The sequence below is a fragment of the Vipera berus genome (assembly GCF_964194415.1).
Source record: "Vipera berus genome assembly, chromosome: 3".
NCBI classification, from domain to species: domain Eukaryota; kingdom Metazoa; phylum Chordata; class Lepidosauria; order Squamata; family Viperidae; genus Vipera; species Vipera berus.
In genome coordinates this window covers 165,732,856-165,747,556 of record NC_138204.1, presented here as the reverse complement: position 1 = coordinate 165,747,556, position 14,701 = coordinate 165,732,856, and the positions used below count along the sequence as shown (strand labels likewise).

Genomic DNA, 14,701 nt, shown 5'->3' with positions numbered 1-14,701 from the left:
TTTTATTTCCATTCTTCTAGCTGATTCAATTATCAATCCTGATGGCTGTTAGTTTACTTTTTGTCTTTAAGGTGATACACCTAAATGCAGGCAGTTTGCATAACTCTAAAATAAATGCCATATTATTTATGTATAGAGCATTATTTTATATTTTACATGAAAGAAAACGGGCTGCTGAAAAGCAAACATATTATGAATCCTATGAATCTCAAAATCTATAGCTAAAAACAAATAGGGTTGGGTATGTATTTGTGTGTGTGTGTGTGTGTGTGTGTGTGTGTCTTTTTGATTGAAGGTTATTATAATTCAGTAAAAATGAATGATAAAGAAGGAACAGATCCATAATAGCTTTTTTCTTATGTTAATTTCTTTGCATGTTTAATCATATTTACTTGAAAATAAGAACTCAGTATAGCTTAGTTTTTAAGAAAGGTATTTAGGAGAACTCCTGCTTCATTCTTACTTAATGATAATTAGATTTAAACTCTGAGCCTCATTCCTGCTACTACAAATGAAGTGCTTAGGAGAGGGGTGTCAAACTGCCAGCCTGCAGGCCGGTTTCATCATACCGAAGCTATGCCCACCCCTTATTTCCTTTTAAGTTACAGAAGTGCTGTGAACATAACTTTAATATAAATAAAATAGGTTTATTGTTGAAACTGCAGGATTATAATGCTTTCATTTAGCTTTCTCTAGACAAAGTCTCCATTCTGTTTGGAATTCAGAAAAAGTCATCTTATAATAGCTTATGCATTGCTTAAAAATAGCCATCCCTTAGATTTATGTACACATCCAACAATAAACAGACACTTGATTGAAACAGAATCAGTGAGATTCAGTCACCACTGCTAAAAATACTGACAGAGACTTTGAGAATAAAAATAGAACAAAATAGTGGCCTTAACTGACAAGCAATTTACTGTGGAGTTGTTGAAGTCCTTATTGAATAAATAGGTTTGGGATTGTGGACTTGAAAAATAAATCAGTACAAACAACTTCATAATTACATAAGCCCAATTTTCACTGTTTATATTAAATCACTTCTTTGTTGGAGGCTATAGTTGACATTAATCTTATAAATTCTTCATTATCAATAGAAGAATCACAATGTGAAACGCAAAATGTAGCTATGTAGAATGGTTTTGTAGGATTAGGGGACATACAAGATATGAGTCAAATAATCCAAGGACTAAACTTTCTATTTGATATTATTATTTTAAATGTATTTACATAAGTGCCTTAATTAATCAAACTGATGTAAGTAAATTCTTACTCTTTTTCATTACATGATTATAAATTAAGTTTATGATTAGGTACAATTCACCTTTGAACTACAGGAATTTTAATTGCTTAGAACATGAGGTCATGTACCGAAAGAAAATATGTTTATTCCTTTTGTTCTGTGGAGCTAGCCAGTTATTTATATAGTACTAGCGCATTTTCAGCAGTAATCACTTAAGGTGGCAAGTAAGCCCCCTCCCCCATTTCCATTGAGAAGGGAAAAGTGGCAGGAATGAAAAGCTAATTTTGCTCTTCACTGAAGCAGGGAGGATCAGGGACAGTGCAATGTTAAACAGCTTCCCTATTTCCTGTTTGGCAGGCATCTACAGGATAGACTGATGTAAGACAACTCTAAGGCAGACATCCAGTGCTTGCTTTTCATGAAGAAATGTAATCTGTCTTTTAACCAGTTCTTTCCTGCCTGATGTGTCTAGTATATCAACAGGAATAAGAGAAACTGTGTTCTATTCAAAAGAGCTACTTTGCCTAATCTGAGTGATTTCCATGTCAGATGTTTCAGCGATATTGAAATTAAAAATGGGCAGTTTAAAGTGAAAATATTAACATAGGAAATAATCAGTGCTTTTTTTGTAAAAGAAAAAGATGCCGGAACTCACACATGTCATACAACCCGCCTTGCCTACCCTACAAGGTTCCATCCAAAAAAGGTGCCGGAACTCCATTCTGAGCATTCTATGAGGAAAAAAAGCCCTGGAAATAATAAACCATCACCACGAACATAACATCGTATACTTCTAGCATTTCTTTTCCTTGTTTTGTCTAAGCCTTTCCAAAAGTAGCAGTAGTCAGTTACAACGAAAAGGTGCTATTTTAAAAAAGAATATGAGGAGTCTTTGGTACTCTATGACCTTGGTTGTTTTCTTGCAGATGTCTCATTACCCAAACTAGGTAATATCATCAAACTAGTAAGGAGTGGGATTTGTTTTCAGTTCATAATCTAGTGCAGGGGTGTCAAACTGCCAGCCCGTGGGCTGGACGCATCATCTGGAAGCCGCGCCCACCCCATTGCTGGCAATGGCAAAATCGTCCCAATACGTTGTGTGGCATCACATGACATCACGAGTTTGACATGTCTGATCTAGTGCCTTGAGCCTAAAAATATACTCTGTCAAATAATTCTTAGCCTAATATTTAATTTAATTTGTATAAATTAGATAAACACAAAATGTTTGGAGGAATAATTATTTACTGAATTAGGTATTGCATAATAAAATTGGCTGCAAATAATGGTACAGCCAGTAAACCAGTTCATCGGTAAAATTATTGATGAATATAATTTGGATTCCTATCTTTTCCTGCATTATTTTAAATGCAAACCAGTGTCTGCATTTTCTGCGTCAGATGAGGAGAGCACATCTTTCTCCTTCTGTCCTGGCCACTTTTTACAGAGGCATGATTGAAAGCATTTTAATAAACTCCATCACTATCTGGTTTGGTAGCAGACGTGCCTCAGATAGAAAGTCCATTCAGAGATTGGTAAGGATAGCCGAGAAGATCATAGGAAGCTCATTCCCTGGTATTCAGTATGCTGCTTGTAAGCGTTATCTGCTTAGAGCTCAAAGACCCCACACTCTTCACGGTCTGTTTCTGTTTCTCCCCTTTGGGAGGAGGTTTTGAAGTATTTCTAGCAGGACTACCCGATTCTTTAATAGCTTTGTTCCCTGTGCCATTCACCTGGTAAACTCGCAAGATTTGTTTTGGGTTAAAGAAATAAATAGCTGTAATTATGCTAACATTTCATAAGCATAAATCTGTCACTAAGCTTATTTATGTTACTTGCTTTTTCATATTTCAGGTAGTTTTTGAAGTTACCACTTTGGGTCATCAAGGATACCTGGCTATTGATGATGTGAAGGTTTTAGGTCATCCATGTAGTAAGTGAATATTATATTTTCAATTATTTCAGAATATCATTGGAATAAATCTATTATTATTTTATTCTAAACCCAAATAAGGGGTCTGTTTAAATCTGTAGGTGCCCAGAACTCTTATAACATTGAAGATCGTTGAAAAACATACTCTTCTAGCTGATGATAGGAGACTAAGTTATATGTTATATGAACCTGCAAAGGCAATTGGACCAGAATCCTGGCCTTCGCATATAGGAAAAGGCATTTTTCCAACAATTCAGTCGATACTGAATCTATATTACATGCATTTCCTGATCATTCCCAGCAGTAATATACATTAGTTTTAAAATGCCTCAGTGATTCCTGACTGACCTTATGTGCATTCCTAACTTAAATAGTGTGAGACCTACTTATAGAAGTTAATGGGGAGCCCCCTAGTGAATTGTAAGACTGTGGGCTAAACTGATTAGTTGAAAAACATCCGAGAAGATCATGGCAAATACAGTACATTCCATATTTTTGCCAAGAAAACTATACATATTATTCATGAAGTCAATAGATTCTGAACTCAATTTGATTTTACTTATTCTATAATTTATCTCTACATAAACTACCTTTCTTTGAGGTATATAACAAAGTGATCAAGAATAATATCCTGATAACTGATTATTATGAATAATTAGAAATAAATATTTTAAAATTAATTTTTGTTGAGATTTCTTGGCTTACAATATAAATATGTTATTCAGATATTTAAAACAAAGTAGGATTTGAATTCTTTTACTGAAATCTGAATGGATCATTCCAACTTTACCATTCTGTGAAAGCAGTTTTTTGAAAAGTTGAATCTGAAAAAATAATTAGAACAATGTGGGACTACTAATAGGAACACTGGTGGCATAGTGATTTGAATGCCGTATTGCAGGTTATCTCTGCCCACACTCTGGAGTTCAATCCTGAAGAGCATGAGGTTGACTCTGCCTTCCATCCTTCCGAGGTCAATAAAATGAGACCCAGATTTTGGGGAGCAATATGCTGACATTGTAAACTGCTCAGAAAGTGCTGTAAAGCACTGTGGAGCGGTATATAAGTTTAAGTGCTATTGCTAATAATATGACTCTCCCTTTGCCTCTTTATTTTAAACAGCCAGCACACCCCATTTCCTGCGCCTCCAGAGTGTAGAAGTCAATGCTGGCCAGTTTGCTACTTTTCATTGCACCGCCAATGGTAGAACTATTCAAGGAAATAAGCTTTGGCTACAGGTAACCTTGTTTGTTTTTCTTTTCTTTCCTTATCAAAGTGATATTTTGAAAATGTGATAGATTTATGACTATCCACGGCAATAGAGATTTTTCTGTTTTGATTCCTGTGATTAAAAGCAGGGGAAAAGAGGTTATAGGTATTCTTGATTAACAACTTGTAATTTTGCAACTGTTCAAAGTTATGACTGCCACAAAAAAGATGCTTAATGGCCTGTAAAGTACCTTGGGCCATTGTAAATGATTTTACCACTTCCCTCCCCGAGTCCCCCAGAACACAAGCTGGGTGGATCAGCTTTAGAATTGTAGAATTTTGTGGTTAAATGTTTCTTGCCAGTTTTTCCCAGAACTACCCATTCATTTGCCAGCAATGTTTGTTTAACAGTTGCAGTGTTTGCTTAATGGCTGTTGCAAAAAAGGCCAGAAAATTGCTTCCAGTCATGTGGGTATCTCGACTTACATCTGCAATGACTTATGACCATTCTGGGATCAATTGTGGTAGTATGTCTAGGGCTACAGTACATTAATACAAATCTTTGGCATCCCCTGGAAGATATCTAGTTGTTTTTAATTTCATGCTATTAATTATAAAGCAGCAGCAAAGTTTTTTTAATAAAATCATGCACCTTTGGAAAACTTGCTTGAATTATAGACTAATATATGGGCAATTGTATTTAGACAGGAAAATAAATTGGTGTGTGTGTGTGTGTGTGTGTGTGTACTTAAGCCCCAGAGTTTCAGCATGCCAAGAAGTCCTGTTGCTGATGCATAGCAAGCAGGTATGGGGCTTCTACTGGTATACCACAGTTCTGGTGCTTTTTGGCACATTCTGACAATGGGACTGCTAGGCGCATTGTGGCAATAGGGCTGCTTTGTGTGCCATGGGGTTTGAGGAAGCACTCCTTGAGGGTGGTAGCAAACCTAATGGAAGGGAGGAAGAAGTCTATGATTGCACCAAGACGGGAAGGGAGGAAAATTTAAAAAAACAGGTTGCCCTATGATGCACCATTTTGCCCAATTGAAGTTTACAAACAGGAGTATTTCCATAATATATAGATTATCCACAAAGTATTTATACATTTGTATATCATACCATATATATCTAGATCTTGTTCTTCCCTGCAGCTGATATTAAGCATCATAAGAACTTATTGAGTGGGACTCTTTGAAAGAAGTAGAAAAAAGGAATAAGTTGAAATTTCAAAGATTCTTTAATTCTTTGGAGTGCAGAAAGGAAATCTAAGAAAATTTCTGACCAAGAGAAATCAATTGAGAAGCTAATACCAGTGGTGTTGTCAGTCTACCTTGAGTCCAGCAGTTTGATTTTTATGATTAATAAGCCCATTAATCACAAAATTATGGATATATGCTAACAATGACATACAAAGCCCTACATGGCATGGGTCCGGACTACCTACGGGAGCACCTTCTGCCAATGTCAACACCCCACCGTCCTGTGCACTCCCACAGGGAGGGCCTCCTCAGGGTGCCACCGCTCAAGGAATGTCGGCTGGTGGCCCCCAGGGGGAGGGCATTCTCAGTGGGTGCGCCAGCCCTCTGGAACTGCTTGCCAACTGAAATCCGGATGGCCCCCGACCTCCGCACCTTCCGGCGCGACTTAAAAACTTACCTGTTCCAGCAGTCCGGCCTGGCCTGATAGCTTTAATTGGGGTCCCAGTTTGTTTTGACTATTGTTTTTCAGTATTGTTTCAATCTGTATACCTACCTTACTCTGTACACCGCCCCGAGTCCCTCGGGAGAAGGGCGGTTTATAAAAATAAATAAATAAATAAATAACTAAATAAATAAATAAATAAATAAATAAATAAATAAATAAATAAATAAATAAATAAATAAATAAATAAATAATTTACTTGGACTTCAATAAAACATTTGATAAAGTAGACCACAGTCTACTACTTGATAACATAGAAAAATGTGGGTTAGACAGCATCACCACCAGATGGATTCTTAACTGGCTGACCAACCATACCAACGTGTAGTCCTCAATGGAACTGCATCTATAATGGAGGGAAGCATGCAGTGGGTGACCCCAAGGCTGGTTTAGGCCCAGTACTCTTCAACATCTTCATCAATGATTTAGATGAGGGGGTAAATGGGGAAGTCATCAAATTTGCAGATGATACCAAGCTGGCAGAAATAGTCAACATTCCGGAAGATAGGCTTAAGAGACAGAAGGATCTTGATAGACTTGATAATTGGGCACTATCTAACAAAATGAAATTCAGTGATGAAAAAGATAAGGTTCTTCATTTAGACAAGAAAACCCAAATGCACAGGTATAGTATGATACCTGGCCCAATTGTAGTAATTGTGAGAGGGAATCCTAATGTACAGTCGGTTAAATTTTATCAGCCAGCAGTGTGCTGCAGCTGCCAAAAAAAGCCAACACAATTCTAGGCTGCATTAACAGGGATAGAATTAAGATCATGTGAAGGATTAATACCACTTTATAATGCTTTGGTAAGACCACACTTGGAATATTGCATCCAGTTTTGGTCACCACAATGTAAAAAAGATGTTGAGACTCTAGAACAGACAAGTCAAACTTGTGATGTCACGTGACGTTGCACAATGTATCAGAGATTTTTCCCCATTGCTGGCAATGGGGTGGGCGCGGTTTCTTTGTGATGTGTCTGGCCCGCGGGCTGGCAGTTTGACACCCTGCTCTAGAAAGAGTGAAGAGAAGAGCAACAAAGATAGTTAGGAGACTGGAGGCTAAAACATATAAAGAACGGTTGTTGGATATGTCTAGTTTAATGAAATTGGATATGTCTAGTTTAATGAAAAGGGACATGGTGGCTCAGTGGGTTAGGACGCTAAGCTTGTCGATCAGAAGGTCGGCAGTTTGGCGGGTCGAATCCCGAGTGCCGCGTAACAGTGAGCACCTGTTACTCATCCCGGCTTCTGCCAACCTAGCAGTTCAAAAGCACGTAAAAATGCAAGTAGAAAAATAGGGACCACTACGGTGGGAAGGTAACAGCGTTCCGTGCGTCTTTGGCATCTAGTCATGCCGGCCACATGACCACGGAGACGTCCTCGGACAAGCGCTGGCTCTTCGGCTTTGAAACGGAGATGAGCACCGGCCCCTAGAGTTGGAAACGACTAGCACACATGTGCGGGGGAACCTTTACCTTTACTAGTTTAATGAAAAGAAGGACTAAGTGTAACATAATAGCAGTGTTCTAATATCTCAGGGGCTGCCACAAAGAAGAGGGAGTCAAGCTATTGTCTAAAGCACCTGAGGACAGGACAAGAAGCAGTGGATGGAAACTAATCAAGGACAGAAGCAACCTAGAACTAAGGAGATATTTTCTGAGAGTTAGAACAATTAATCAGTGGAACAACCTTCCTCCAGAAGGTGTGAATGTTCCAAGACTGGAAGTTTTTAAGAAGAGATTGGACAACCATTTGATTCAAATGGTATAGGGTTTCCTGCCTGATCAGGGGATTGGACTAGAAGACCTCCAAGGTCCCTTCCAACACTGTTATTCTATTATTCATCCCTTTTGCTTAGAATTTTGTTATTTCATTTAGGCCATTTAAATAATGGTATTTGGAGGATAGTTAGTCAGTTTAGTTCTAATATATATGAAGTCTTAGAATTGCTATATTCTGTAATATTTTTCTTTAAAAAAGTATTTAGATCATAAAAGTACATAGCTGTCATAGGGCCACTAACCAAATAATGTTTTTTCACACTATGATGGTTTGCTTCATATATAGATCTTCAAAGAATGTTCCATAATAGTTTAGTTGTACTGCGCTAAAATAAGTACATGCATAAATAGCACTTTCAGCTTGTTTTTCTGTAGCTTTTCCAATCCCTGGTTGGAAAGAATTTATTATTAGGATAGCACTGAATCATGTGAAAAGGTAATACATAAAAAGAGTTTAGAGTATGTGCAGGATTCTTGCTCCTAAATAGTTATATTTTCTTTGGCTATATAACTGATGAGTGGTGCATTGGCATTTAACACTCTCTGCTTACAGTGCCTGATTCAGCAATCTAGTTAGCTTTGTATACCATGTCATTACTATATTATTAGGTTTATTGGTGGCTTTCAATACCGTAAACCACACTATTCTTCTGAGCCGGCTCCATGGGTTGGGGATTGGGGAGCAGTGTGTTATAGTGGTTCTCTTATTTCCTCCAGGGCCAGTTCCAGTCAATGTTGGTTGGCGGGGAGAGATCGTCCCCTAGGACTCTCCTTTGTGGTTGCCTCAAGGTTCTTTTCTCTTTCCCCTCCTTTTCAACATCTACATGAAACCGCTGGGTGAGTCCATCTGCCGGTTTGGGGTTTGGTATCATCAGTATGCTGATGATATCCAATTATGTCTTCAGACTTTGAGCTGGTCAAGTAATACTATCAAGTTCTGTCCCAGTGCCTAGAGGCTGTATGGGTTTGGATGAGGAATCCACTGCCACTGACTTAGGCCTTCTAAAGCTGAAGTGCTGTGCGTATTCGGCATGCACACATCTGGGCATATTCCAACTTTGACTGAGGATGGGGTGGAACTCTTCCATTCAAGAGTGGTGCACAATTTGGGGTTCTTCCTGGACTCATAGCACTCACAGGTTTCTACATGCCTGGCCTGTTCAAACTGGTAGGTTAGCATGCTCCATGTTCCATTGATTAAACAATGTCTGGAGCTCAGAAGCATGTCTTCTTTGTTACATTGCCTGCCCTCTGGATGAGGTTCTCTCTCAAAATTCAAGTAGTCCCACCCACTGGTATTTCAAAGGGCCTTAAAGACCTGTCTCTTCGCACAGATATTTGGAGAGGATACCCTTTCTTCCTTCCTTTCCCCTCTTGGTTTATTTTCCTTCCATATTTTTCTTTGTTTTGTTCTGTTGCTTGTTTTTAAATGTTTTTAACAATCTGTAAACTATCCAGAGTCACTGGTGTTGGGTGGAATGTCAGTTTAATAAATAATAATTACATTAACTGAACACAAGTTGAACTGGACAGTTAGGACTAAGAAACAAGGAAATTGATGACTGTTCACCATACTTTACATCCCTTAGAGATATTGATAGATTATACCTGACTCACAGAAATGGAGGCTGAGGGTTACTTCAAGCAGATTATTGTACAATGTAGGCTTTTTGCTCCATAGTTCAGAAGGAAGCAAGTTAGTAAAACTGATTTTCTTTTAGTGCATGTTTTTACATTGTAAAAAGCATAGTGTTTTTCAGTGATGCTAGATAGTGATTTTATTTTGCTTTAAAATTCATTGTACCTTATTTTGTATTTTAGTCTTAATGCAGCTTGTCTGTCTGAGCTTCTTTTTCTCCTATTTTGAAGCCAGATACCTTCCTGTTTCTTACTGGAGCCATAGTCAGCTTTAATGCACTGTTCCTTATTTAGCATACATGACCATGAGAGGTTAAAAGCATCCACTTAGTAAGGGAAAAGTAAAATAATCATTTAAGCTAGAAAGTGAATACCATTAAACTGCAAGTCATATTCATGTTCAGAAATTCACAGAAGAAAATAAAGGTAAGCAATTCAAAATCCAAAAGCTTTTGTCACTGTAGATGCAGTAGAGCATAAAGCAGGATTAATCATTAACAGAAATTCATGTTCTCCGTAGCTGATGAGAATGAGTAAGAAATAAGTACCTTAATACCTTAGTAGCTTCATGCATTTTCGGTTCTTAATAACTCATGGTATTTCTGCTGCATTTTTTGTACAACTGAAAATGTTTTATTTCCAGACATAATATAGAATATATTACACACATAGATAAAGTATTTGTAGCTATTCATGCTGAGAAATAAGTATGAAATAGTTTTAAATAATATACATGTAACAATAGTTTATGTTTTAGGGGGCATCAGGCTTACAATTGTAATGCTTCTGCCAATATCTAAAATTAGTAAAGCTTATTTTTAAAACAGGTGTATCTCAAAGAAGAATTATTGTCAGAGAGAGCACAGGGTAATATTGTTTGACGAATCAACTATTATTTTAGGAATCTTACCTTCAAATCAAACTATCTTATAAATTACTGTGAAATGGTTTATTAATAATTACTCTATGTAATTTCATTCTGTATTTTCATATATAATTATTATGACATAGTTGTATAATATTTAGATTTGGGGTTTTAAAGTATAATACAGTCAAACTGATGTTTCAGCATAAATCAGAATGATTTTAATACTAGTATACATAGCATTTTAGATAAAATTTTATATTATTGTCTATTTGATCCACTTTTTCTATTTTAACCAAATGCTGCTTGGCTTCTCAAAACTAAGTGAGCATTATTTGGAAAAATGATACCAACATTTGCAAAGAATGTTACATGTGGCATAGCTACAGTTAATAGTAGTAACCTAGGCAATATTTTCTCTATCTTAGTAAAGTATGTTATATGAAAGCCTTGCTTGACCAAACTTTAATTGCACTGGAAGTCAACTTCTGTATGTTCTTTTTTTCTAAGACCACCATGACATATTAAAATTGTTACTTGGAATTCAAGATGAATAAATGATAGAGCATAAATTAACAAATAAACTGAAAGTAAAAAAATACATTGTACACCTGTAGAAGTATGAGAAAGGGTACACCGGTATGTACTAGATCTGAATGAAGGTAGTCTTATCTTATGGAATGGACTAGAATATATGCAAGGAAATGAGAGTGCTACATGTATGTGCAAAAGTGTGGATTAATGTCATCTAAGTTACTGTGAATGCATGTGAAAGTAGAAGTCTATGCACTAGACCTTTGCTCTAGTGAGTAGTGATGCCGAAGGACCCATCAATGATTTGGGGGGAAATTATGCAATATTGTGAATGAATATGTTTCAGGAGAAATAGTTACAATGCTGTTGTTAAGTGACATAAATGGATTAGTGGGAATGAGATTAGAATGTATAAAAAATGACTGAACAATTTGGAGATCCAAAAATGAATGAGAATGCTGACTGTTTATGATAAAAATATTGAGACAATTATGTTAGAAGCATGAGGAAAAACTTCTGAACATGAACCAGATCATATTGTCAAAAGCATACCTTGAGAGAAAATAGACAATAGAAAAAAGAAAAAGTGAAAAAAGTATAAAAAAATAGAATGGCTATAGGAAAAGAGAATGAGAAATAAACTGAAAAGAATTATATTATAGAGTGTTCCCATAACAAGTTTTGAAAATTATATTAATGGAAAGAATGATAAAAATATGTTTAGTGGAATGATGAAATGAAAGAGACAAAAATGTACATAAGAGTATGAGTTTTGCAAAAATGAGAATGAAATACTGGTATATTCTATCTGCAAAGAATATAGTAAAAATATTAAAGCCTGATGAGATTGAAAACATGCAGAGTTACTTTGCTGGAAATAAAAAAAATAATTGAAATGGAAATAAGGAGCTTCCTGCAGAGTGAATAGAATTAAAAAAAATAGGATGAAATTAGTGAAAGAATTCTGGAAAACATATTTTAGAGATTACAAGAGCTTGGTGCTTATCCTTGAGGCTAGGTTACCAAATCCAGCTGCTGCTACTAAATGCCATGTTAAATATTCATGATTTGATTATGAAGACGTTGGCTGGCCTTTCCTGTATAAATGAATCCTGATAGGCTCTGGGCTAGGGTTAGGGTTAGGGAGATGTGTCCAGTTGAGTTTTATTTTGACAGCAGCGACAACTCCAGGGCAGAGGAGCAGGGATCACAGTTACTAACCAGCATATTTTCAGAGTTTCTGCGCTACAAGTAACCAGATATGGATACCTCAGTACTCGACTGCTTCAAAACTCATCAAATTTGGTACTCAGCTCATTTTGATGTGAAAATGTTGTCCTGATATTCATTGTTTGTTTGATACTTGACATGCTGTGATGGGAAGAGGGAGACAGCCACATAAATTGGACGAGAAGTTGGCTATGCCAGGAAGATACTGCAAAAGGAAGTGGGGGATGGCTACAGAGGATGGACAGGAAGTCAGCCATGCTGGCAAGATGGCTCATAGGAAGAGAGACAGATAATCAAAGGGTTGTGTGGTAAGCCATGTGGTTTGCTTGGTACTCATCATTTTTAGTACTATTTGTGTCTCCCAGAACCAAATAATGATGAGTTTCCAGGTACCGCTGTACTAGATTTTATGGCTAAAGTTTGTTTTCAGGGAACAGTTAAGTATGTTGTTGTTTCAGTATCCGTGATGCACAGCAACTTGCCTGCCTGAGTAGTTCAGTTCCATTGTGTTCGGCAGTTAACTGTCTGAGGACTTGAGGATTTTAACTTGCCCTCTGGTTGTATTAAATCAAAAGCAACTCAGAAGTTCATGGCCACTGGAAACCATAAATCTGTCCCAAATTATTGAAGGCCCAACTGATATTGTGGGTTGCTTACTAAATTATTTTATTCCTCTGCATAGTTGCAACATGAACTTGGTCAGGAACAGATTGTTATCTGATTGCTTTTCAGCTTTCAGGTGCTATTTGTTTCCAGTAGGCGTGGATGGAGGTGGGAATTGAGAATGTATTAGATCTGTCAGCTCCAGATGCCTAATGGACTCAAAGGTGTTTCAGTAAATTCCTAGGTTGTTGGTGTTTTTTTTTTTTGAAAACATAGCAAGCTATTAATTTGAGACCTTAATTTCTGCTTGAAATGAGCAGGTGACAAGGGCCTTATATGAGATAGTTCCTATAGTACTGTTCTTCTCGTAGTACATCAATCTCAATTTTGGAAAGAGCTATGTAAATTTTTTTTAAAATGTAATAAAAATGCTGGCTGGATAAAGGAATTTGAAGATGAATGGTACAAATTAAATGGAAGAAATAACAATAACAGCAGAAATGATTAAAAATTGAGTAAAAAGGATTAAAAACTGGACATCTCCTGGAAATGATCAATTATATGGCTTTTGCTTCAAGTATCTGACTAACTTACATCCAATTATAGCTAAATAGCTTAATGAAGTATTCCATAAAGAAGACATCAGCAACAGGTTAATACCTGGCCATATGTACCTGATTCTGAAAGACCCAGCAAAAGGGATGACACCAAGAAACTATAGCTTCCCTACAATATTTAAATTACAGCTGTAATAGGGACAACATTGAAGGTTATGTAATAAGTATACTTTTATTACATTCAAGACTACTTAGAATAAAATAATATCCTTTAAGTAGAGGAGAAAAGGAAATAAAGCAAAAGCAGAAAAATCAACTTCTAGTTGATAAAACAGTTCTGGAGAATTGCAAAAGCAGAAAGACCAATTTGCATACTGTATGTTCTGGATTGATTATAAAACGGTATTTGACTCATTACCACATAGTTGGATGCTTGGAAACAATTGGTGTAAGTAGAATGATTATAGAAAAAAAAGCAGTAGAAGACAGAATTGGTGGTTGGAAATGAAAAAAATGAAATGAAAAATATGGGCTTGCCAATATTAAGAGAGGCACTTTGCAGGATGATTCATTATTACCCTTCCTATTTGTCAGTGCTATGATCCCACTTTCAGTGATTTTGAAGACAATAAATCTTGTTTATCAAGTAGCAAAAAAAATGCTAATAATACCTCACATTTGTTTTATAAGGACAATCAGAAGTAGAAATCCAGTCATTGACAAATAATGTAAAAGTTTTAGCACAGTTATTGAAAAATCATAAAATGATTCAAAATGCAGATTATGCAAAGAAAACAGTAGATCAATCATATACTCACCTTGTTCAAAAAGATCACACAAACGTATTGTAAATAATTGTGCAGATTAAATGATCCACTGGTACATCTGTAAAAATTATTGTTTTCCAGTGATCAAAAATTGATGGAACATAGAGTTGAAAAAAGTACCGTATATACTTGAGTATAAGCCAAATTTTTCAGCCCACTTTTTGGGCTGAAAAATTCCACTTCGGCTTATACTCCAGTCAACAAAAAAACTTACCGAGGACTTGTGCGCGGCCGAGGCTTTGGTGCTTCCGGGATCGCGCGCACCTCTCCCAAGCCACCGCCATCCGGAGACCTGCCGAAGTTTGGGGAGGTTTGGGGAGGTGCGCGCGCACCTCCCCAAACCTCCCCAAACGTCGGCAGGTCTCTGGACCTCCGCGCCTTGCCTGCCTGCTTCTTTCCGCAGCGGAAAGAAGCAGGCAGGCAGGGCGCGGAGGAACGGAGACCTGCCGACGTTTGGGGAGGTTTGGGCGCCTCCCCAAACGTCGGCAGGTCTCCGTTCCTCCTGCCGACGTTTGGGGAGGTTTGGGCGCCTCCCCAAACCTCCCCAAACGTCGGCAGGTCTCCGTTCCTCCTGC

The 14,701-nt window shown here is 37.1% G+C and overlaps 1 protein-coding gene across 4 annotated transcripts in view; it reads left to right on the top strand.

The window, feature by feature from the left end:
• Positions 1 to 14,701, top strand: part of PTPRM (protein tyrosine phosphatase receptor type M) — a 488,729-nt gene that overhangs the window by 173,063 nt on the left and 300,965 nt on the right. For all 4 annotated transcript variants that reach the window (XM_081323493.1, XM_081323492.1, XM_081323491.1 and 1 more), the window contains exons 4-5: positions 3,098 to 3,176; positions 4,299 to 4,414. In XM_081323493.1, coding sequence (XP_081179619.1) covers positions 3,098 to 3,176; positions 4,299 to 4,414 — 195 coding nt within the window. The remainder of the gene's footprint in view (positions 1 to 3,097; positions 3,177 to 4,298; positions 4,415 to 14,701) is intronic.